Consider the following 27,231-nt stretch of genomic DNA (forward strand, 5'->3'; position numbering starts at 1 on the left):
CCCTATTTGTTTGAATCGCGAGAGGCGTCTAAGCTTACGATACTCCTACATCATACGTCTTACATCGTGTCAGGCATTTCTCTTTTGGCGTAAGTCGACTTGCGTATGGCCGTCAACCGGAAGCTAGTTATTTTAGTTTATAACGTTTTAAATACGGATATTTTTCTTACAAAAACCAATCGGTTTGCGTCAGAAGGCTATATTAAGGCGCTGGAGTTGTTTGGATTACTTGATGGAAGGATGCACTTTTTGGACTTCAAAATCTGGACCGCCATTCACTGCACTCTAAAAAAAAAGGTTATATATAGCACCAAAAATGGTTCTTCGTCATAATCATAGAGGAACCACTTTTGGTGCTATATAGCACCATATCTTATCATGTTCTGTATATGGTAGCGGTGCTATATATCACCTTAGTCAAAGAACCGGTGAAGAACCTCTGAAGAACCACTGAAGCGCCAAAATTGGTGCTATATAGCACTTAAAAAGGTTCCCCTATGATTACGAGCCAAGAACCATTTTTGGTGCCATATAGAGCCTTTGTGTAGCATTATAAAGCTTGGAAGAGCAATGATATTTTTTTTTAAATAACTCCGGTTGTATTTGTCTGAAAGAAGAAAGTCATATACACCTAGGATGGTTTGAGGTTGAGTAAATAATGGGTAAATCAATTTTCATATTTGGGTGAACTATCCCTTTAAAGATCCTTCATAGAACCACAACCACAGATGCCATAAAATAAGTGTAAGTATGAATCTCTATAAGTACGCGTTTTTAACTTAAGCACATTGAGTTTGTATTTTGCATTAATGAACACCATTCATGCATCCACTTGAGCTCATGGATAATGTGACATTAGGGAACGTTAATTAATCCTAGAAACAGCAAACTTGATGTATATGGCTGTTGAGCAAAAAACAAACCATGTCAAACATGCATCATTCCCAGCGGAAATGAGCTAGACAATTGAATTAATTAGCTAAGTTTCAGTGAAAAGTAGTTATTGACAGGCAAATCAGTGTGTATACATGCAGGTACTGTAAAGCAAAGAGTCAAAGACAAACCTTTAGAGTAAAATGAATCTGAATCAGCATTTTGTGCCCAGCGAGGCAAAATATAAAAGTGCTGAATTTGGGGAAAATTCATGATGAGTTTCTAGAGAATAGAGAGTCTGTGGATAAAACATATGCACCAATAACCCTGACGTAACACATTTGTGTTTTATTATCCAGCTTCGCCTACATATTTTCCCCATATCACTGTATTTTTATGCTGCATATTTTTGCATGCCCTATATTTTTTGGAATTACAATATCTGCATTTGCACTATAGAGTAGCACGCATCTGATTTATTGTCAGTATTTATAGTTAATTAGTGAAAGTGTTTGTATTTATTGGCTACTCAACATGATGTCAAGGTCGCTGTCTTGTAAACATCTGTTATATCGTCTAACCTGAAATGACAATAAACTACTCTTAAAAACAGCAAAGAAATATTAATTTACCTCCAACAGAGTGATGTCAAGAAAACCACTGACTTACCTCTTAATTATATCACTGTCAGTTATGAGATGAATATTTACATAAAAAAAGTAAAACAAAATTTAAAAAATGTTGCATTCACTCAAACTTCAATCAAAATATTGCTCAGATATACTGAAAAATATACTATCAAATGAGTCTAATGGAAAATAAATACAAATTATAATACACTATTATATTCTACTTTCACATATTATCACATTATTTTGTTAAATGAGGTTGAAAAGTCATTTTACAGGAAACAACTCTTTTTTTAATTATTGAACTGAATTCAAAATAAATTCAAGTATAGGCCAATTTGACAAAAAAGGATGACAAACATTGCTGTCATCTAAGTATGAAAATCGATATCAGGGGTCAAAAAGAGAGAATTTTGACTACTGAGATAGCAATCAATGCTAGTGGTCTACAGGCCTTCTGTGGTCAACCTGACCAGTGCAAACAACGCACTCGTTGTGGGCGTGGTCTCGCGCTAACCGCCCCGCTATTGGTCCGCTCAGTCCAAAGCCCCGCCTCTTTCAAAAAGATAGAGAGAAAAAAAGAAAAGGAAAACAGAGACATCTCAATCCTTGCAACTGGGGAAAAGATGAAACGTAGTGCACCATAGTCTCCGAATCACCTCTTTTTTTTTAAAACCCAGTAAACCACCTTCTTTCGCTCTGAGCCAAACTGAGCCACATCTGTAAGTTATTTCAATCACCTAAAGCCAAACATCATAATCAGATATTCAGTTTTGGGACACGCTGGATTAAGTTTTGTAGCATTTTAAAGGTGAGTCATTAATCATGAACGCTTCTACGTGTATTTGAACAGCGGATTGATTCTTTCTGGATATATGAACCTGATATCGCCATACATATATAATATATACAGGCGTTTATCCAGGTAAGATATAAGATGCACTCGCCGGTTGTTGGTTTAAGGAGCCGCGGCTGGTGTTGCGCGGTGTGTCCGTCCATGTGTGTGTTTATTCGCCTGCGACATGGAGGGGATGGGTGGGCTTTTCTCTCTGTGTGTTTCTAATATCCGAGGACATCTTGAGCCACTCAGCGACCGAAATAGTTGGAAATGAAACATCTTTGGTTGGTTACATTTCGGTTATTGATCTTTGGCTACATTGTGATTCTTCAGGATTTGGTTACATTGTATTCGTTTGATATATAGTGAAAACAATGTTGACCATGTATACTAGCTGTATTAAACTGTTGATATGTGCTATCTTAGCACATTTTCTTAATGTTGAATGTGTTTTAAGGGCACTATATAAGGATATACACATTTGGAGTCAACATTGAAGATAATATTTATGTATTTAGTTGGTAACTGTGTGATAAGGCTCCCCTAAATATGGTGTTGGCCAAGTCAACCCCTATTTTGATGTAGCTTAAAAGTTTAGTCCTGTTGCTCAACTTATTACATGTACATTTGTGGTGTTTTTTGATGATCCCTTTTTTATTTAAGATCATAGAGTTAAAACAAGATATTAAGAAGTGTAGGTTATGTGTGTGTGTTTAGGGAGATGCCCCTTTGTCTTCGCTGGAGGAAAGGGGGTGTGTACAGATGTTCCCTACCAGGACATCTGCTGTTTCTAAGGGCTTTGTCAAGGGCCCTTTCAAGAAGGCTCCGGGGCCCGAAAGACAAACGTATATGCTACTTTTCCAAGCTTAACTATCAAATGCAATGCAGTCCTTGCTGGTTAATAGGATGCAATGTAAGTGTAAATAATGCATAGTGTTACTCCTAAGCAGTTATGTATTCTCAGTTGGTTGCATGTTTCGGTTTGATGACTGGAGACCTTGATTTCTAACACGTCCATTACATTCCCGCTGAGAATTCTCTCTCTCTCTCTCCCTCTCTCCCCCAGAGCGCTCGCACATCACACACTGAATCATAGTATACATGGCAGCATATGAAGCAGGAAGACATTTATTCGAGTCAGACAGGAAAATGCAAAGGGCTTCTTTAATATTTATGGCATCCTGTTCTTCAGGTGTGCAGTGTGTGAGTTTGTGTTGTTGAGACCACAGATGCACTTTGGATCAGTGCTTCTCAAGTGGTTTTACATTGGATATCAAGTGATGGTGACTTGGTTGCATGTCATGCCATCTAATTTGAGTAGCTGATGAATTTCCTCCGAAATACTATAGAGTTAGATTGGATGCCTAACCTTCTGACATCAACAACAAAGGATATAGAAAATTTGGAAATTATTCTCTCTTTCGTTTTAAAAGTTAATAAGCCTATTTATTTTGTTGTCCTAACCATGCACAGTAATATGGGTTGTAAAATCCCACTTGTAAGAAGTGGAAAACACCTATATATATATATATATATATATATATATATATATATATATATATATATATATATATATATATATATATATATTATATTATATTATATTATATTATATTATATTATATTATATTAATTATATTATATATATATATATATATATATATATATATATATATATATATATATATATATATATATATATATATATATATATATATATATATATATATATATATATATTTATATTTATATTTATATTTATTTATTTTTTATTTTTATATATTTTTTTCCTGTGACAGACAGGTGCGTAAAATATATTCCCAGTTCTGAATAAATGAATGCAATGTAGATTATTTGACTGATTATTTCATAAGAGCCCCAGGTCATGTAAAAGCATGTTTCAGTGTTACAACCAGGAAGTTTTCTTTTATCAGTCATCAGTCAGATGAGTGTGTCAAATTAATGTCCAAATGGTAGTAATATACAATACAGTTATAAGATAATATCAAGTTGTATGATGCATTTATTCAACTTTGACCTTTGGAGTCTTCAAATAATTTAAATGAATTCAAACACCTCGTATAAAAAAGTTTGGAGATTGTTTGATAACCGTATAGGCTTTCATGTTACACCAAATATTTCTCATTTATTGTAGGTGTCATATAACAATTATGCCTGTTTCATGATATGAAACCGATTAAAGATATGAGTCATACAGGCCTATATGAATATCTCAACTATTTTTAGAAAAATACATGTGATGTAATGGAAAATTCAGCATATGCATACAATATTTTTGGTTCACATTCAATGCATTTATCACCACATGCATATCATTCAACGGTTTGTGGTTGTGGTCTTTTCTGCTCACCAAGGCTTCATTTATTTTATTTTTAAAAAATGCAGTAAAAACAGCAATATTGTGAAATATTATTACAAATTAAAATAACTGTTTTCTATTGTTAGTATTTAAAAATGTAATTTATTCCTGTGATGGCAAAGCTGAATTTGCATTATCACTCCAGTCTTCAGTGTCAAATGAACCTTCAGAAATCATTCTAATATGATGATTTGATGCAAGAAACATCTCTTATTATTATTATCATTGTTAAAAAAAAACAGTTGAGCTGTTTAATATTTTTGTAGAAACTGTGATGCATTATTTTCAGGATTCTTTGATGAATAGAAAGTTGAAAATAACAACTTTATTTTAAAATTGGAATGTAATTAAACAATCTTTACTGTCACTTTTGATCAATATAATGCATCCTTGCTGTAAAACGTATTAATTTATTTTTAAAAAATTACTTTTTAATTGTAGTGTATTTTACATACTGTAAGAGAATCATGTTTAAGTAAGGAATAATAAACAAAGGGCTATGGTATAAGTGGATTAATTGACTGAATTATAAGTGGAATAATATATTCCGGTCCATTGAATTATTAGAAAATAATGCACACCAGAGGCGGTAATACAGCCACGGCACAAAGCGGATTATTTTCTAATAATTAATTGAACCGCAGTCAATTATTCCACTTACTACGGTAACCATACCTCAAGAAATGGTTCAGATGGTGTGTTTCAAGATTTGTCAGGTTTTTGTCCTTAAATTGCTCTTGTGTGTAGGACTAAGGCCCCGATCAGACAGAACGCGTTTTTCAGATTTGAAAACTCGAGGTGCAGCGCACTGCATCTTTTGGTTGACGTTTTTTAATTTAGAAAAAAAAATGTGTTTCTAGGCAACCCTCAAATCAGCTGTCCTGTCAGTCTAGTCAGATAACCGTCACCACAACAGAAGGCCCGCCTCTCCATTCATTCGATTGGACAAGGGGGGGAAAACGCGATGACATCGGGCACTTTTCTGCTCAGAGTTGATTTTTTTTTTCAACTTCAGGCACAGCAGGCGGTTAAAACGCGAGGCGCCTGGGGCACATAAGTAGTGCGCATTACGCTCACTGTCATCAGAAATCTATTAAAAAAAGGCGCATCTCGCTACAAAAACGCGTTCTGTCTGATTGGGACCTACTATCTGTCGCTAGTTCCAAAATTCCCAAAACGTCATTTTAGAGCTAGTAACAGACGCAGTTATTAGGGAGAGAGCGCGTGAATGAATTACCTGTGTCTCTCAACAGTGTTCAGCAGCAGCGTCTTTACTAACAGCGAAACTGTAAGTTTATCTTCTTCAAGAACAGCGCGGCTATTACCTCGCTAGTGAAAAAATGTCGCTGGACTATTTTACTGATAAATTTGTCAGAGCAGCGCTGACAACATGTTTCTGTGCGAGTGTGTGTCCGTACTGTATGTGTGTGCATTTGAGTGGGAGAGCGGGAGAAAGAGAGTGTGCGTTCCTTGCACAATAAATTGTAATTTTGCAAATGAACATGGAAATAGTTTGTTGTTTTTCCTATTATTTACTAGATTTCTTTGGTTGGTCAGTGTCGTTGTGGGTTTTGGTTGCGGTCCCGGTATCTGTAATGCGGTCAAGACCTGCCTGGAACTACTTTAGCCGTGTGTTTCCCTGAATATAATTGCACACCTTAGAACGTTCGCCAACAAATCAGATTCAAGCGTTCAACAGCCCTGTAGTATAATTTATATATTTCATATAAGCTGCATTCATTACCTTAGACGCATTGCTTGATATATGCTGAGCTGTGTTTTTTCCTGCATTTAGTTTTTGTCTTTTTACATGCGAGCATACGTTCATTTCCCAGAGGCAATAATAAACTAATGTGCAGAAATCCAGTGTAGCTCTTTTTACAGTTTTGTTGAGCCAGGGAATGTTGACATTCCTCCGTGAGCTGAGCACAGAAGTGAAATGTGTTTTTGTTTTTGAGTGAGTGGATGAGTGTAGCTTGAATTTTAAAGACCGACGCTCACTTGAGCGGTACAGAGTGGATGAATATTAATGATTTCTCCTCAGTTTAATACCTTGTTTAACACACACTATTATGGACTCTTCTGCCTATATGCTAAAGTAGCATTCCGGTGATTTCTCAACAGTACGAGTTAGGAAGACTGAGAGGATGTCTGACGGCGCCTGATAGGAAGGTAATTGGTATGAAATTGGAACATGGCATCGGCCTAGAGCCGCAAAATTCAACCTTTTATTTCATTCGCAGCTCGTGTGAGTCTCAGGGACATGTCTGGCTGTCAATCAGAATGTGATGAGATTCTGGCTCAAATGTCTGAAAGAAAAGATTCATTCAATTCAATATAGTTCACTAGATTACCCTGTTTTCGATTGAAGAGCAAATTTATGAAGAGGTGTGGAAAAGAATAACGGAATAATGTATGATTGCAGGTAAAAGTTTTTAGGTTCTATTTTCGGTGTTGTTGCTGTGAATGCCAGTGAACCTCTTCTGTTTTTTGTTGCCCTGTCATAAACGATATCTCACGCTTTCTCCTGCCAGAGTCGGTTGTAGAGGAAATGCTACAGGCTGTGCTTCCTGTTTTCTCTCATTCAGACATGAGAGCAGCTATGTGCTTGACAAAGGGGGTAATTCCTAGTGTAAAATTCAAATCTACCGCTGCAGAATTAGATTGACCCGTGCAAAATAAAATTAGGTTCATTTAACATGGGTGGTTTTACTGTGTGTGCACTAACTTTCATTGATTATTATAATCCTGTTTGTGATGAACATTTTGGCCAATTTTGATAAAAATGGTAGGATGGCAGAACACTTTACAATAAGGTTGTGTTAGTAAACATTAGTTAATGCATTAGTTAACATGAACTAACCATGACCGACACCTCTGTTCAGTATTAGTTAATCTTTGTTAATGTTAGTTAATAAAAATACAGCTGTTCATGGTTTGTTCATGTTAGTTCACAGTGCATTAATTAATGTTAACAAGATTTTAATAATGCATTAGTACATGTTAAAATTAACATTAACACAGATAAATAAATGCTTTATAAGTGCAGTTACTTATTAGCTCATGTTAACTAATGAACCTTATTGTAAAGTGTTACCTGCTGTATATATCTATACTGTTGTGACTTTTATATTTTTCTATAAAATCATGTAAATTGCATACATTGCCTAAAGGAACTTGGTTCTTTGGGGTGGCTATGGTGTTTTAATGGAAAACTCTTTATTAGAAAAGAGATCTTTCTTCAACTAGTTAGCTGTTATCAGGCATGTTTGTAGTGTTCATTTTCAGTTTGCAAACAACATCTTTTTAATGTCATTACACATTTTTTGTCGTGTACTTGCTTTTGGATGTTTTCGAGGTTTCAATGTAATATACATTATATATGCAGACTTTGGTTCGCTGACATAGAACACACTTATGCATTCCACTGCACTACATTTCCATTGTTATTTTTATGTAAATATGCAACAGATCATGTATTTCACCGTTGCACAACTTGCACTCACACTGTAGGGCTGCTCGATTATGGAAAAAATCATAATCACGATTATTTTGGTCAATATTGAAATCACGATTATGTAACACGATTATTTCACATGACTTTGGGAATGTTGCATTTATTAAAAATACACCTTTCAACAATTCAATTGAAATTGTAACATTTGTTGTACTTTTTGAACTATTAAAATAAATAATATAACATATATTCAAATCAAAGTATAAAAGTATTCACGTAAAAATGATAACCACAAATAAATAAGATCAACAATATGGTTCGGCTAGATATGCTTTTCAGGGTTTTCAGGTATGTCTAACATTAGTTTTCAGGTACAGAAATGTATCAAATGTAAAATAACATTGCATATTTAAGTGCATAAATTAAAGATTAATCCTATTAAACTTACAAAAGCTATTCAATCAAGAGCAGTGAATGATGTCCTTGTCTTTTGTTGTTTGACATTAAACAGACGGAAGTAAAGGATACTGCCTCTTTAAGACCTAAAGCTCGGATATGCGTCGTCTTTCTCGACTGTATAAAGTTCACTTAAGGCATATACAGACTATGTCTGCTAGGATACTCATCAAGATGGACATGTTGACATACGTTATGTGTGAGTTTGTCCGTTCAAGAGCAAGACTTGAAAGAGAACTCAATATTTGCGCGCTGTGAGACGTGTGAGACGCACATTTTCTCACAGCGCGCGCGTCTTCTCATTCGCGTCTTCTGGCACTAAACCCGGGTGAAGACGGCGAAATGGCAGCACTCGCATGCATTGAACAAAGTTTACAAAGAGAGAATTATTTGAAAAATATGAAGGAAAAAAAGGACGTTTACACGGCATCCCTGCTCTCGTCAGTTTTTGTTTCTATATTAGATTGTCATAGATCACTCTGTGTTTAATTTTCAAGTGGTTAAACAAATTCGTGGTGTTCCCTTCCGTTGCAGTCACTACCATGTAGCAAATCTTGCACGTTTCTGCTCGTCGTCTGATTCCTCGAAGCCAAACTGTTCCCAGACAACGGAGTTGGTTTTGCCTTTTTTGCTCACCAAACGCTGCTGTAACTGCCCTCCTTCTGCTCGCGCCGAGTTTTTAAATTCCAGCGGATGATATGCACACGAGTCACGAGATTCCCGAACTGAGAGAGTTTGTGGCTTCGGGAGGGGCGGATGTGCGCGTGCGCGTTTCATTCAGAACGCAAGACAAAATAAGAGTGTTCTTGCAAAACTGAACATGGCAAAATAATCGTTTTTTCTCGATTGTACTATTTTGGTGATCGTTGGGAGGCAAAATCGAAATCGAAATTCGATTAATTGCACAGCCCTATCACACTGTAAAAAAAAGTTGCTAAATTAAGTTTAATTTAACTTGGATGTTTAAAGGGGTGATGAATTGAGAAATCAACTTTCCTTTGAGGCTGTAAGTTTCAGAGCTGAAAATGTTCTTGTTAGTCAAAGAAAAGCTTTTATAGACACCAGGCCCAGAAAACGAGAGATCTCAGAATATGTCGACCAATGACGTAGTAGGACGCAGAAGCACCACCCACCGACTCGTGGAGCTAAACGATGCAGAATCGATTGTAAACAAGATAGAGGTCGAGACTGAATTTGCAGACATTTTGAGATTAAAACACAATGTTGTGCCTTCTATATTGGATCTGACAGGAACGGTGCAACACACTTATGTGAGTAAAACATGTTTTTTTATATGTGTTAGTAGTATTGCATTGTAACAGATTGTTTGATATCTATTGATTACATACCTTAGCACGCGGTCACAGGCTGGAGAAGGTGTTATTGGTTCATTCGTGATCAGACTCGGACTTGTAACGCCAGCTCGCAAATCCCAAAGTCCCATGTGTGTGTGTGTGTGTGTGTGTGTGTGTGTGTGTGTACGGTTCGCAGAACATATTCACTGATGATCGGGCGAAATGATACAGAAATAACATTCCAATCAATGGATGAGAGATGAATCATTGTGTTTGTTTGATAAAGACATTTTGCGAGCCCTGGCCGTGGCCTGGGTGTTTCATTCCGGTTGCCGTTTGCCACACGCTGTCACTGACAGGGGAGCAGAAGCTCATTAAATATGCAAATCGTATCCAATCCTAGCCGTGGGCGTTTACTTCCAAGTCTTTACGTTTTACGCCCATCAAAACCGATCGTTTTTCAGAGAGCCTCAAAACCAAGGCCAAAAATAGCCTATTACTTATTCACTATGATGTTTTTGAATGTAAAAACCACCCAAACGTCATAAGTTGACCTCAGACAACAGTAAAAAAAAATAAAAAAAAGCCAGTTCATGACACCTTTAAGTCATTTCAACTTAAATTACATTAAACTGACTTGAATTGAATCTTATATAACTTTAAAAAAAGTTGAAAGTTGCTTATTTTTACTGAGTTAAAGCAATGTAAAATTATATGTTGTCATAACTTATTGAGCATATTTCTTTTAGTGCACATCTTCTGTCTTTTGCAGCGTTTATGCATGATACTTCGTTATAATAACTTGATGGCAAGAAACTAGGCTAAACCATAGTTTGTTCTTTCATGTACTGATTATTTTGTTAATATTTCATTATCATGTCTTGCCTTTTTTTATTTAAAGTCAGCATGAAACAGAAGTTGCAATTAGTCATTTCTTCCTTATTGTGAAGTATATCTGAGTAAAACGGCTTCTCGAACAAGTCAAAATGTAGGGTGGGACTTGATTTTGTCCATCAGGAATTGAAAGGTTGCTATCTCATGTGAGTGACAGGTTGTCCCGCCCTCTCTGCACTTTCTTTCCAAACGGTTTACGTTCACTTAAAGGTGCAATGGGTGATCTGGGAAATGCACATTTTAGCCTTCTAGCATTGAAAGCATATGATGCCACCCTCCCTGCAAATTGCCATCCAAAGCCATGCCTCCTCCAAAATAAATGAATGCCCACAGACCAGAAGCGAGTCGACTAGTAGTAGGAAGTTCGGATCATTTTACTGACTCGGATCTTTGAATCTCGTTCAGCAAAATGAACAAATCTTTTTTCAAGTCATTTCGTTCATTTCAGCAGTCTAATTAATTAATCTAATTAAAATGTTACATGCTACATTTTTCAACACATTTAGTACTTTTGGAATAAAAAATAAACTACAGGGAGTGCAGAATTATTAGGCACGTTGATTTTCTGATCATATTTTTTTTCCAGGCACATTTGACCAATTCCAAACCACAGTAATCCTAATAACTACTATTGATTTAGTATTTAATAATGTATAAGTGATATATAATTGTTCATGAAGGCTGGAAATGAAAATCACCTTATATTCAGGTGTGCAGAATTATTAGGCATGTTTTCTTTTACAGATAAATTGAGCCAAAAAAGAGATTTAACTCAGACTGAAAAGTCAAAAAGTATTAAATGCCCATGAGAAGGATGCAATACTAATGCAATACTAGACATTGCAGTTAAGGCATGACCATTGGACAGTGAAATGCTCGTTGGGTCAGCAGGATCTGACAAAAACAGGTGGTGAAGAAAAGACACCTGTTAACTGCAAAAGAATTAGAAGGTGAAGAATTAAGGGTGAAACCATCAGGAACCCTTTAGTCTCCAGCGCCACCATTTTCCAGAGCTGCAACCTACCTGGAGTCTCCAGAAGTGCAAGGTGTCAGGATCTCAGAGACTTCAGTTAGGTAAAGAATCCTAAAAAATGACCCCCACTAAATAAGAATCACAAGCTGAAGTGTTGTAAAATACATGAAGAAGGTTTTTTTATAGGCTTTATGGACAGATAGGTTGAGAGTGACTCTTGAAGGACCAGCACCACATCCTCTAGTACCACTGTTTGAAGAATTCAAGAATCCAGAATCTGGCAGTACGTTTTGGGAGTTCATTTTAGTCCATCCTGAAGTCCGTTTTGCAGAGATGGACTAAAAATGAACTCCCAAAACGTACTGCCAGATTCTGGAAGATGAATTCTTCAAACAGTGGTACTAGAGGATGTGGTGCTGGTCCTTCAAGAGTCACTCTCAACCTATCTGTCCATAAAGCCTATAAAAAAACCTTCTTCATGTATTTTACAACACTTCAGCTTGTGATTCTTATCCAGTGGGGGTCATTTTTTAGGATTCTTTACCTAACTGAAGTCTCTGAGATCCTGACACCTTGCACTTCTGGAGACTCCAGGTAGGTTGCAGCTCTGGAAAATGGTGGCGCTGGAGACTAAAGGGTTCCTGATGGTTTCACCCTTAATTCTTCACCTTAATTCTTAATTCTTTTGCAGTTAACAGGTGTCTTTTCTTCACCACCTGTTTTTGTCAGATCCTGCTGACCCAACAAGCATTTCACTGTCCAATGGTCACGCCTTAACTGCAATGTCTAGTATTGCATTAGTATTGCATCCTTCTCATGGGCATTTAATACTTTTTGACTTTTCAGTCTGAGTTAAATCTCATTTTTGGCTCAATTTATCTGTAAAAGAAAACATGCCTAATAATTCTGCACACCTGAATATAAGGTGATTTTCATTTCCAGCCTTCATGAACAATTATATATCACTTATACATTATTAAATACTAAATCAATAGTAGTTATTAGGATTACTGTGGTTTGGAAATGGTCAAATGTGCCTGGAAAAAAAATATGATCAGAAAATCAACGTGCCTAATAATTCTGCACTCCCTGTATAAGCTAATGTAGCCATGGCCAAACTTTGAGAAAAGTTTGAGAAAAGAAAAGATGAATTAATTGGTTAAGCTGGGTTTTCAGGCTATGTATGCAGTCTGTTAGTTCACCTCACCTCCCGATCCAAATCGTTCTTTCCTTTGTCACTTCACATTTAAACACGTTTGTTCCCTGGAAAGTTTAGTTCACCTCTCGTGTCTTTTTTACGAGCCCTTAGTTCCGTCATCATGTCTGATCTGGGCCGTGACAGCCTCATATCACATGCAATACATGCAGTCCGGAAACAGAATTGATTAGTTCATCTCTCGAGTCTTCGGGTTTGAGTCATTCGTTCATCAAGTCCCAGCCCCATATGCAAGGCTATGCAGTCACCGGAAACTGAAAAGATTAGTTCATCTCTCGAGTCTTCTCGTTCGAGTCGTTCTTTTTTCACGTGACCACTTCCCTGTTCAGTGTCTCGCAACATATACATTACAGTCGTATTATTGACTGCATGTTGTAATATATTTATTATTATAAAATCATCAGAAGATATGCGCAATAAACATTTGTTATGCCTATCCGTTCTGAACAACCCAATGTGTCCAGGGTTCATATGAAAATCAATTATTATACTAGCTAAAAAACTGAACTAAACAAACATAAAAAACGACTCATTTGTTTGTAAGGAAGGTTGTGAATTAACCATAGACTGTAAAGGAATTAACTAATTTCTGTATCCAACATGGCTGTCACGTCAAGTGACAAAAGAACGAGACTCGAGATGAACTGTTTCTGCATTCAGCCTATGGGGACTTGAACGAACGACTCGAAGGAGAAGACTCGAGAGATGAACTAATCTCAGGGCTCTCAAGTCTCACGCATTGGGCGTGAGACACACGCATTTCAACCCGTTCACACGCTCACACGCCACACCTTGTATTTCTCACGCAGATAAATTTCCAGGATGATGCCCACCAAGTTGGGCCACTATTAAGAGGAATCAAGTGAGTTCAGAAGGCCCTGCCACGCACCAGCCAATCAAATAAAAAATATAGCTACCGAACAGCCAATCAGAAAATAGCATTGCTGTGTCCGGGTAAGATTTAGGTATTCCCGCAACAACAACGTTTACATTCTGCCACCTACTGGTGGTTTAGTTTAATGTTTTCTTTCCAACATTTCTTATTTGTATATTCAAAAATATTTGAAACAATCTCAACATTTTTCAGTGTAAATGATTTAATTTGATTGGCATTAGCCCTACAGTGTCTTATTCTAATTTAATTTATAGATCAAATTTAAGAATTTAAAATGAAAGCTGAAGCATAGCCTTTATTTAATAAGATTATGGGGAAATGCCCTTCATAAAAGGTGAAAATATCAAAGATATGCAGATTTAAATATCTTTAGAGCAGTTTGTCCGTTTTGGGCTACTGTAGAAACATGGTGGCGCAAAATACGATAGAGGCGATAGTCCAAAATCTCTACCATTTGACACATTTCTGCTGGTAAATCGTGTTGACGGTATATGTCAGATAAGGGCATAGTAACCCCTCACCCTTTCGGGGTAGAGCAGATGTCCCTTTAGTCAGTGTCCGGGTGCGAGGAAAATGGCCAAAGTGTCTGAAATTGCTTATGAATTTTCAGTATTAATCCCTGACTTGAAGTCATGTTGTGATGTGAGCAGTCTCTCCTGCAGGTTATTAGAGTTTGACTCCAGGGGTGAGAGTCAAAGCAGGGTCATTGAGTTCAGTGTGTTATGAAGGGGTCAGCGAGGCAAGGGGCCCCTTCATTGTGCTTAGACTGTGAGGGGTCGGGGCAAAATGCTTAGCTTATTATAGCTGGGACTATCACAGATCAATACAGCCATCACGTAAGTTTTCACACACCGTTTGTGGAGTTATATTACAAATGCCGGTTCACTTGTTTCTGTTTGTTGCAATGTATTGTGTTTTTTTTTGTGATGTATATGAAGAGGTTCTGTCCTACACTGAGAGGAAGAAATCAAGAGATAAGACAGAAAGAAAGTGATGCGTTAGGAGATACAGATGCATGGGAGAGAGGTTGCATGAGAAGATTTCTGCACAATATATCGAAATATCGCAAATGTACATATCGCAATATGCATATCGCAACGGGACGCAATATCTGAATGATTTTAATAGGCTACTTCAACATTGTGAAAATTGTACGTTTTAGGTTCATGCATATAGCAGAGAATAGACTGGGCACTTATGTGACTTGCTTGATGTTAAAAAGAGTTATTAAACACAATAACTTGCGAAAAACAACTTCTTGCAGTCACACCCCCTGAAACGTGCGCACAAGCAGTTCTTTTTTTCGTGTCTTGTTACACACTCAAACTGTCAAATTCACACACACACACACACACACACACACACACACACACACACACACACACACACACACACACACACACACACACACACACACACACACACACACACACACACACACACACACACACACACAGTTATGTCAAAATGGCTCTCTTGATGAGTATTCATGTAAACACAGTCGGTTATGCTTTAAGTGAACGATATCAGTTGGGGAAAGAAACCAAATGCGTGTCAATAGGATCCGTGCATTAGGTCTCAGCCTAATACAGTAAACCTGCTGCTGTCTGTCAAACAACAAAAGAAAATCACTCCATGCTCTTGGCTGAATAACCTTTGTAGCTTTATTATGTATCAGTATATATTTAATTCATGTGAAGACTTCTGTTTTAAGTTCTAATTTTTAATAACAAAAATAATCGTCCACCCCTAGTTCAGGTGTCTTTGTTTACCTGGATGTTCTTGATGTAAAGTTTGAGGTTGATACAACTATATATTACCAAGTCAAGCAAAGAGTTTTTGGTATTTAAATATTGGCATTACATTTTTTTGTCTGTTTTCATTGATGTTAAAATGATATTGTCAGATTTGTGACATTAATGTTTGCTAAAACACTGCTGGTCACTTTCAGAAGTTGTAGCGATGCTTTCTTTTCCCTGAAAGAATGTGAAACACATAAATGGCATCATTCTCATTTCTTAAATAGTTTTTTAATACAATTTAAATAGATTTGACACACTTAAAGTAATATCGTATCGCATATCCCATTATTGAACAAGGATATCGCATATCGCATTTTTCTTCAATATCGCACAGCCCTACTTTGGGCCCTATCATACACCCGGCGCAATGCGACACGTGTTTTTTGCTAGTTTCAACCCGACGCAGTTATAATTTCACATCCAGCGTCACATTGTTTAAATGGCAAATGCACTTGCTCCCATCTGTTTGCCCATGTTTACAAAGAAATTAAACATGGTCTCAAAACAAGGTGTGCTCAGGCGCATTATTGGCACGTTGCTATTTTGAGGCAACGGAAATCTACTGCTCCATTAACCAACAAATACCTGGTTGAAAGTAGGGCTGTAATCTCCCAATGGATTAGTCGATTATTAGTCGAAACGTTCTGGCTCGATCAAAATTCTGATTGGTCGATTTTTTTTTTTTTTTGCAGCGTTAATTTCATCAGTTTTGCCGCGCCGCGTTCCTTTCATCAAGGTGCGGATCCACTTGTCCGTGCAACACTTCTGTCGCGCCGCACTCCACTTTATTCCTATGGGTGACGTCAAGCGACTTTAACGCGTCCGCAAAGCATTCCGGGAAGGCAACGCTTCAAAAAAGCTGGCCGAAGCCCATCTTAATGCAAATTAATCCGTTGAACGCGACGCGACTATCCAATAGAAGTAGAGCACATGGAGACGGAGGGAAGTCTCTCGCTGGTCCTTTGTTTTTCATTCCCCGCTGGCTCAAAAGTACGCCCATAGTGGTAAACTTGAGGAACGCCCATCAACATACACATGAGGGGAAGCGTCACAACACCACGCTTCAGTCGTCCCGCAAAAGTGGATCTGTACTGTCAGTTTTGCCGTGGAAAGCACTAATTGCTAATGGGGGTGTTTTCAGAGCACCCCTGTTTCACAGGTAACAGTCTGTCTTCAGAACATCCCCCTTATTTTCACTTCTTTTGGATTAGCCCAACCCACTGGAGAAGAGAGACAGATTGACGTTTATTTAATTGAGCGTTTTTTTCTGCTCTTGATCTGGCTTGTTTAATAAATATTCATTTTTTTTATTAAAGTGGACGTGCCTTTTGTGTTTAAGAGTAAAAGCTTTAAGTCAATAGTCTATTCGTGTCTCAGCCGCGAAGCTGAGCTCCTATGTTCACAGAGCGGCTGAAATGATAGTGTCTGTCAGTTATTATAATACATATGACAAAAACAATAAATTATATTGCATATTCCTCAAAAGTTCTTGTGATGATATCACTAGTTGACAACATAGTACTATATTTTCGGAAATCATAGGCTATGATATTGCGCAGGTGCACGTGATGCAACACTGTCAGAGCCGACAGACTCTCGTGTCAGACTCATTTCAGTGCAAAATAATCAGGTCAAAAATGATTTAATATACTGCAAATAGCCTACTAGTATTTTATGTTTATTTATAATTAATTTAGGCAGACAACAAGGCCACCAAGTACTGCGCACAGTGCACAGCTAATTCATTTAACGTTTTTTTAGTCAAACATTTCAGGACTTCAGTCAACCAAGATTTTCTTTGGTTGATTACAGCCCTAGTCGAACGTCAATAGTGCAGTATTTTTTGTGTTATTTAAAGGGCGCGTTAGTAATGTGCGCCTATTAGGCGGGTGCACAATGCACGTACACTCTGCTTATTACACACACATATGGATGTGCATTCCTGGTGGAAACAATTAAAAATAAAAGGATTCCTCGTTGGAGAAGTTCAGTCTTTCAGATTGCAAATTCCGCCATGTAAATGGCACATCTGCCATGGCACAAGCACAACTGGCTTTTAAAGGGAATGGGAGATGAGACTCTGATCTCTGGTTTATTGCACGCTATGCCCAAAACACACCCATGACTCATTAAGAGAGTGATCACAACGGTTTTGGACCATGCGCCTGGTGTGCTGGCCATTTTTTCCGTCGTTAAACTAGCAAGTGGATTCAGACCATGCTCTTAGATCGTTAAAATATGGCCCTTTGCTTTCTTGACAGTCTGATTCTGAATACAGTTTGAGACATTGTTGAGATCTCACACAAGGCAAAAAATAAATAAGAAATTCTGCCAAGCAGAGGCACGATGATTAGTATAGGCTGGTTCAATTTAATGAGAAATGTTTGAGTTCATATTGAGATCTCTTGATTGTAGACTTGGCATCTTTGTAAACATGAGAACAGTTTGTGACATTACAACAATCTAGAGGAGACAAGGGTCTTTTCTATGAAGAAACTGAAATTAGTCATTTCTATTTGCTTTCAAACAGTAGATAATAACAAGATGAAGAAGTGGGAGGATGGGGGGAAGAGAGCGAGATGATCTATATGACTCAACCAGAAAGCGATATGTTGGGAGATATGGACTTTCACCAGTGTGAGAGCGAGGTCAAGCATTTGTGACACGGTTTCAAAACTCTGAAGCGTCTGCAAAGTAATGTTTAAAATGGTAGACATGGTGGTTTATCTTTTATCACATTTGAACAGTGACGCATTGGGAGCATTCTCTCTGTTCTTCTAAACCCTTCCAGCGCCGCCTCAGATAACCTTCTAGTGTGTTTCGACACACTTTACTGAAGTTGATTTAAAACCTGTCTTTTCTCTTTGTGTGCGTTACAGGAAGTGAGACAGTCCTGCTGCTTTGATGAGCACTGGCATTTCTAAAGGTCTCTGGAAAAAAACAATTTGTGATTGCTTGAAATTATTCAATGCCACAAATAAGCATGCAGGAAATGATCTGCATATTTAAAATGCCACCTCAACAAAGTGGTTCAGATCCTTAAAAACGAAACATCTTGAGAGCAACCACACAGAAGTTTGAAATTCAGCACTCGTTTTGGAGAGGATTTTAGTTCACATGGTAAAAGAATAAATAGATGAATCTCATAAAGAGAAATCATGTTTCGCCCTAAAGTGTCTATTTAAACTATTGGCTAGGCAGTAGGCACACGTATTTCAATGTCTTTAGTGGTGTAGTCAGTAGAGCGTAAGGCTCGTGGAATTTGGTTTTGACGCGATTGAAGGGGTTCGAATACACCTTTTGCCGAGCTCGCTCTTCTCCCTTTTCCCTTCTCAGATCACATCAGAAAGGCATTTACTTTCAATAAAAATTAGTGCCTAAATAAAGTGAAATAAAAATAAATAAAGTGCCTAACGAAATGTTTAATAATAATAAGAGTTTTTATTTGGTAGGGAGGGCTTTTATTGTCCCATTAAAGTGGCATCCGTTTATTAATTTGTATAAATATAATAATTTTCACTCAGTTATTATTAGTATGTATCTTCTAAAATAAAGTATAAATGGCATTTATATATATATATATGTATGTATATATGTATATGTTTGTGTGTGTGAGTAAATGCTATATGCATAAACAATGTTACAAAAGCTTTCCATTTCAGATAAATACTGTTCTTTTGAACTTTCTTTTCATCAAAGAATCCAAAAATAAATAATCCTTACCCTAACTGCTTTCAACATTAATAATAATCATAAATGTTTCTTGAGCAGCAAATCTGCATATTAGAATGATTCCTGAAGGATCATGTGACACTGAAGACTGGAGTAATGGTGCTGAAAATTCAGCTTTACATCACAGGAATAAATTACATTTTAATTATATTTCACAATATTACAATAGCTTTTTTGTATTTTTAATAACATAAATGCAGCCTTGGTGAGCAGAAGAGACTTTCAAAAACAATCAAAATAGTACTTTAGTGTAAATAGCTGCTGCCAAATCAAATAGGGCAAAATATTATATTTTGCCTAAACAAAGTAAAGCATGTTAGGCATGCTATTTGTTTTTTGTTTTTTTTACATTATTTTTATAGGAATTGTTCATTCCTGCAAAATTCCCATTATTGCAATATATCTAAATTCAGAACAACAAATATAGACTTATAGAATGACAATTTCAGTTTCTCTCTCTCTCTCTCTCTCTCTCACACACACACGCACGCACACACACACACACACACACACACACACACACACACACACACGTATATATGTATGTGCTGTCAAATGGATGAATCGCATCTAACATTTAAATATGTATGTATAGAAATGAATATTTATTGCTTATAAAAAGTGTTTTATTTTCCATAAGCTAAAAAAGTATTTCATTATTTTGGGTTTTTGAAATTGACCTTGGCATTGCAGTATTCTTTGTGATTCACACTAATGAAAAAGTGTGTGAAAGAGTTTAACACTGGAGTATCAAAGCAGCGTTTAATGAGAACATTCCCATAACAGCTCAGTTTTGCATAACGCTCAATGAATATTAAAACGAAGTGAGGTCAGTGTAAATGTGTCTATTGTGCAGGATAAACATGAGGAACGAAATGTGCAAACATCAATCACTGAGTGTGATGCGGCTGTCATAACACACACACACACACACACACACATACAGGTGCAGCTGAATCAAAGCAGCAGGTTTGTGAATGGAGCAGATGTAATTCGTGCTTTGTGTGAAGGAGTGCTTTTAGAAACACAAGACTTTGAAGTGGATACAGCTGATGTTTTTGTGTCTGAAAGGTGTTTTCCCTTCCAGTGCTGTATGAACTGTATCAAGATTTACAACTCAATCTGTAACCACTTGTGCAGCTCTTTTGCGGAGCTTGTTGGTTAATTAATTAAATAGAATTACATGCAATAGTCTTTCTGCTTACTCATCTGTAGCTAATCATATAAATGTATACTGTCAAACACAACAACACTGGAACAGGAAGAGATGGTTGCTTTGGTGACAGACAGGATGACCGTGGTTAATTGATAGAGCATTTTTAATGGAATATGGAATAATGATCTTTTTGTGGTTATGATACAATGAAATGGCACTTACAATTATTTATAAACCATTAACATTTCTCCAGTCTTCAGTGTCACATGATCCTTCAGAAATCATTCTAATATGCTGATTTGCTCAAGAAACATTTCTGATTAAATCAATGTTAGAGAGAAGGGGTTTCGTTTTCACTTCCTCCTGTTACACCAACGGAAAAGAAATGTGTCCGTATTCATGCCCAGACTATTGTTGCTGCCTAACAGGTCAGATCTTTCAGATTACCCAGCATTCAGCTGGAAAAAAACTAGTTTTTGCTGACCTATGTGATCCACAGAACAGATTGTGTGTGTGTGTGTGTGTGTGTGTGTGTGTGTGTGTGAGTGAATGTGTTTAGATTTTTGCTTGTGTGAAAAAAAATCACAGACAACCAAGGCCAAGGTAGCGCAATGAATGCCACTGTTATGCTTGTGTATTTACAGAGATCATTGAAGGACAGATTAGGAAATGATGGGAATGGGAGGAAGCGCTCAAAAGGACGAGGATTGTGACATGCAGGAAGCTTTTTTTTAATTGAAAACGATCTGTTATGAAAGACCCTTTATGAAAAGATCCATCATACGTTTCTCTCAGGGCCCTCTCCTGTCTGGAGGGTCGATATTTGTCATTCAGCAGGATGGTTGAAATTGAGTCATGTTTTCGTAGGATGGCTGAGTGTGTGTGCAGATGTCTGTGTGGCGCGTGCTCTGATCAGTTTCAGGTTGAGTGAAAGGGCACCGGTTCTTAAATCACTGAAGCGAGATGTGTCTCGGTGAGTTTGTCTCAGCATGGGACTGGAAGTCTGTTTGTGTCTCTTTCTCAGCTCTGGATCTGCTGCCGCTCTGATTGAGGGAGACTGGCAGCCCTGCACACACACTTTCTGATTAAAAAAACAAACATTTTTTTGAAACCCCAAAGGGCCAACAAAACCGTGAAATCGTAACGGTTTGAAGTTACAGACTCCAGTCACCTAGTTTCAGTCTAGTCAGAATTAAATACAACATGAAATTGACCCTATGTTTATGTTAATTCGCCCAAAAATGGAAATTCTGTCACCATTTACTCATTCTCATGTCAGTCAAATCGATGACACTTCCATTCATCTGACTGAGAAACACAAATGAAGATATTTTTGATGAAATCTGAGAAATTTCTATTGAAAATCTGTTCACCCGGTTCAAAATGTTCATGAAAAGATTGTAAAGTAAATCTATAATTTAAATCCAAATCTTCTGAAGAGACACAAATGTTTTATATGATGAACAGATTTAATTTAGTCTATTCATCAAAGAATCCTGAAAAAAAAAAAAATCATGGTTTCCATAAAAATATTAAGCAGCACAACTGTTTTGAACATTGAAAATAATTAGAAATGTTTCTTATGCAGCAAATCATCATAGAATGATTTCTGAGGGATCATGTGACACTGAAGACTGGAGTAATGATGCTGAAAATTCAGCTTTGCATCACAGGAATAAATTAAATTTTGAAAAACATATTCAAATAGAAAACCGTAATTTTAAATTGTTATAATGTTTCACAGTATATACGTTTTTACTGTATTTTTTTATCAAATAAATGCAGCCTTGGTGAGCATAAGAAACTTCTTTTAAAAAACAATACAACAACCAAAAAAGCAAAAAAACTATTAAAAATCTTACTACCCCAAACTTTTGAGTGGCAGTGTACATAAAGATTTGAAAAGTTACTCACTCAAAAAATGTTGAGCCTTTTATGAGATTTACGCATTTCAATTTATAGTAAAATTCCATCAAATTGAATTTCAATATGTTGTCTTTAAACCTAGCAAAGAATGTCAAACTCTTTGCAAACTATATTACATTTACATTTATGCATTTGGCAGACGCTTTTTTCCAAAGTGACTTGCGTTGCATTCAAGGTACACATTTGACATTTTGTCAGTTCTTGCTTTCCCTGGGAATCGAACCCACGACCTTGGCGTTGCTAGTGCCACGCTCTACTGTTTGAGCTACAGGAATATATTGTTGTAATATTTAAGTTATTCGTTTGTTGTTTCTCCAGCCAAATGAATGCTTGAAGCTGATTGTTATTTGAATAGTATCATGGCTCCCTCTAGTGGCTGAAATGTAATTTTGTCAGTTGTCCACAGGTTTCATCTTGACTGTCTTTCTGTGCAGGTGTACGGTGGCGTTATGCCCACTGGAGGATTCTGGGGGCTGTAGTTTCCTGTTGCTAAGCTCAGTGAACAACAGACGAGGAGATCAGAGCTGGCATGGCTTTGATTGACAAACACAAGGTCAAACGGCAAAGACTGGACAAAATCTGTGAGGGTAAGAGGTCTTGACATGTCCCCTAAGTAAAGTACTGTCTTAGCACCATGGTGCAGTGGTGGTGATAGCTTTGCTATATGCCATGAAACTTAATTACCATACATATAAACCAATATGCTGACATTACTATGGTTTCATAGTATTGCCAGGTACTTTAAACACTACAGCTCAAAAGTTTGGGGTCAAGAGAAGTCTCTTATGCTCATGCATTTATTTGATCAAAAATACAGTAAAAACGGTAATATTGTGAAATATGAATACAATTTTAAATAACAATTTTCTATTGGACTATATTTTAAAATGTAATTTATTTCTGTAATGAAAATACTCCATTACTCCAGTCTTCAGAGTCACATGATCCTTCAGAAATCATTCTAATATGAAACGGCATGCCTTATCTTATCATCAGTGCTGAAAACAGTTGTGCTGATTCATATTTTTCTGAAAACCATGATACATTTTTCAGGATTCTTTGATGAATATAAAGTTCAAAATAACAGCATTCATTTGAAATGGAAATCTTTTATAACATTATAAATGTTTTTACTGTCACTTTTGGTCAATTGAATGCCTTCTTGTTAAATAAAAGTATTAATTTCTTTAAAATACAACAACTTTTGAATGTGTGTGTGTGTGTGTGTGTGTGTGTGTGGACTGGTAATCCCTACGTTATGGGGACAAAATGTCCCCACAAAGATGGCAATATCCGAAATCCTCGTCCTTGTGGGGACATTTTTAGGTCCCCATGAGGAAAACATCTTATAAATCAGACTAAGTGATGTTTTTTGAAAGTGTAAAAATGCAGAATGTCTCCTGTGATGGGTAGGTTTAGGGGCAGAGGCAGTGTAGGGGGATAGAAAATACGGTATGTACGGTATAAAAACCATTACGCCTATGGAAAGTCCCCATAAAACATGAAAACCCACCGTGTGTGTGTGTGTTTATACCATGGTGTTTACATGGTACTCCAAGATACCAAGAAATGACTCCAAAAGCCATGATATTAACATTCTCTCATTAACATGCACGTATTTGATCAAAAATACAGTAAAAACTGTAATATTGTGAAATATTAATACAATTTTAAATAACAATTTTCTATTTGAATATATTTTAAAATGTAATTTATTTCTGTAATGAAAATACTCCATTACTCCAGTCTTCAGTGTCACATGATCCTTCAGAAATCATTCTAATATGAAACGTCATGCCTTATCATCAGTGCTGAAAATAGTTGTGCTGATTCATATTTTTGTGAAAACCATGATACATTTTTCAGGATTCTTTGATGAATATAAAGTTCAAACAGCATTCATTTGAAATGGAAATCTTTTATAACATTATACATGTTTTTACTGTCACTTTTGGTCAATTGAATGCCTTCTTGTTATATAAAAGTATTAATTTCTTTAAAATACAACAACTTTTGAATGGTTGTGTGTGTGTGTGTGTATATACCGTGGTGTTTACCTGGTACTCCAAGATACCTAGAAATGACTCCAAAAGCCATGATATTAACATTCTCTCATGTCTAAAAAACTTTGGAGTCCTTATTTGTAATTTTTTATTAGTGTGTTGTTTCTAAGCTCTACACAACTTGAAGGACTGTAGTTGTTTGTCAAACGCTTTTGGAATAGATGTGTTTGCGTGTGGGCATGTGTGATAAATGATGACATCTCAGGTTTCCTGAGAAAGTTTTTCCAGCTTCCCGAAATGTTCTTATTGGTCCCATTTGAGAGTCATCAGAGGCAGATTAAAAAACCAAAAGAGTAACTGGTGAAACGAATGTACGTTTACTCCGAGACACATGCTGAACGGCGTCCAGTGAAGTTGACATCAGTCATGATGATGCAATGTTCCTCTAATGGAGCAGGAACTTAAATTACTGTTTAAACCTCATATCACATATGCACAGACGCACACATACATGCAATCAATCCGTAATCCCCAAACGCTGGGAAAGTTTTCCATCCATTCCATGGTTTGGCATCTCTCGGCTGCCTGATATTATAAGCGTATAAAAGTTTGCATTTGGCTCCTGGACCCCCTCGCTGGGACTCCTGAATGCGGTTGATCTGGCAGTCTTGCGTTTTCTTCCTCGCACATCAATTAGGCCCACAGTTAGGAAACCGAGGAGGGAAAATGTGCCTCCGGGGATGTTGTAAACTACACTATGTACAAAGAGGAAGGGCCAGAGAGTCATTGGTTTTTAGGTCTGAAAGGGTGTAGTTCTCAGATGTGAGATTGGCTCTACAGACCGCTGAAATGTTGCTCTACAGCTTTATACGTTTATTTGCTTTATGTTATGGTCATTTTAGTAGTTCTCTGTGTATAGTATAGTAAGTCCATCATACCTTGCGTGTTTTATTGTTGCCGATTCAGATTATTCCAAAGAAAAATAGTTTGCCTTTGTAATCTTTAATCAAAACATGCCTTTGCCGTTGACGTCATTTGTATAATGTTAACCAATAACCAAATAGCTATTTAGGCGGTGTAATCAGTCTGTCTCCATTCTGGTATGGAGCGGCCAGTTTTGACAATTGATTTGACTCGTCCCACATATTTTTCTTGTTGAATAATCCTGCTTCATTTGGAAAAGCATCACATTGTGGAAGTAAAATTCTGTGCCTATTTTCAAAGAAGCAAAGAACAATTGAAATGATTTTCCATGATAATCTAAATTATGCTGCCGATGCTTTTGACTGAGCATAACTATCGTATTGAACCTGGAACATTCCTTTAATACAATGTGAGTTGTCCTTGTTGCGTTTAAAAGTGTATACTTGCACTAGCCAATAAAGTCAATTTGATTGTATGTAGATGATCACACTGGCTGCACGATTTGGGGGGAAAATCCAATTTCTAATAAAAAAAATGTGATAGTGATTTAAAATCCACAAAATCAACTAATTGCAAGCATAGATAAGTACAATATAACAAAGTTACAAATAGTAAGGTCGAGGCCAAGATTTATTTCTGGTACAGAAATGTCATAATTAAATGTAAAATAACACTACGTTCACTGTATGAATTTAATATTGATTAATCTTTGTTAAAGCTGTGTTTTGTTGTTTGGGTAACATTAATAACATAGACAACAGCAGGTATTTATAGGCTTCTGTCACTTTAATGTGGCGTTCACACCGGACGTGATTCGCGCGAAGGTGGACGCTTGAACATTTTGAGTTTACTCGCTTCATTCGCGCGAATCGCGTGTGACATTCACTGCACAACAGACGCGAATTCGCGCCATGGGAGGGGCTTCTGCCAGCCCGCTCGTCTTGTTGAGAAATGGCTGACATGGGCTGTGTTTACATGTCTTTTTTTGTTAAAATCTACTGTTAATGTGTGACAACGTAGTTTTAAGACTTTTTCAGTCGATAATGTAGTTGTTTAAAGCTCAAATCTGTGGTTTATTTATATAAAGAGTGCCTATTTGAACATTTTATCAGGCGTTTTCGGAGTTGTGAGCTCCAGCGGATCAGCGGCGGTCAGCGCTTGTCAACGCCGGCGAGGGCAACCTTTCCTCGGCCAGTCCTTCTGCAGTCTGCCGCTGGCTCTGATGTCTCTGTGGTGTGTCTCGAGCTATAATTCGTCTTGTAACGGCCGATCTTTGGTCTCATGGATCTATAATTTGTTCCCTGGCAAATCGTTTAGGCTGAGGGCAAAGTGAAGTTTCATTACTTTGTTATTTCTAGGCTATAACTGTACGTTAGTTGTAACGTTAGCCTACTAGCACTGACTTTGAATGTTTGAGGAATTGTTTGCTTTTTTTCATGTGTAGCTTATTATACCTTTTACTTATACTTTTGTATTATTGATCATACATAAACTTGCATTTAACAAAAAGAGACTGGGTTGTGTTTCATGTCATTTAATGTTATCACAGTGATAATCATATTGTCTGAACCAGATATTAATATACAGATTTTCTCCTCATTGTTGTCACTACTAGAGCAAGCTCCTGATTGTTTAACGCGGCGCGAAATATCCGCCAAAGTTCAGATTTTTCAACTTGAGCGATTCGCGCGATCAAAACGCTCAATTCGCGTCTTTCGCGCCGCCGAAGCGTCTCTGCATTGACTTAACATGTAAATCACTCGAGCGAATGGTGTGAACCGC

General features: G+C 37.0%; 1 protein-coding gene across 1 annotated transcript in view; it reads left to right on the forward strand.

Moving 5' to 3' along the window:
* Window positions 1–2,179: 2,179 nt before the first annotated feature.
* ctbp2a (C-terminal binding protein 2a) overlaps window positions 2,180–27,231 on the forward strand; it is a gene marked incomplete at its 5' end in the record, with an annotated part of 77,242 nt that continues 52,190 nt past the window's right edge. The window contains 2 exons of the mRNA XM_079832371.1: window positions 2,180–2,313; window positions 22,957–23,109. Coding sequence (XP_079688497.1) covers window positions 23,052–23,109 — 58 coding nt within the window. The remainder of the gene's footprint in view (window positions 2,314–22,956; window positions 23,110–27,231) is intronic.

Source organism: Gobio gobio (genome assembly GCF_949357685.1).
Source record: "Gobio gobio genome assembly, chromosome: 13".
NCBI lineage: Eukaryota > Metazoa > Chordata > Actinopteri > Cypriniformes > Gobionidae > Gobio > Gobio gobio.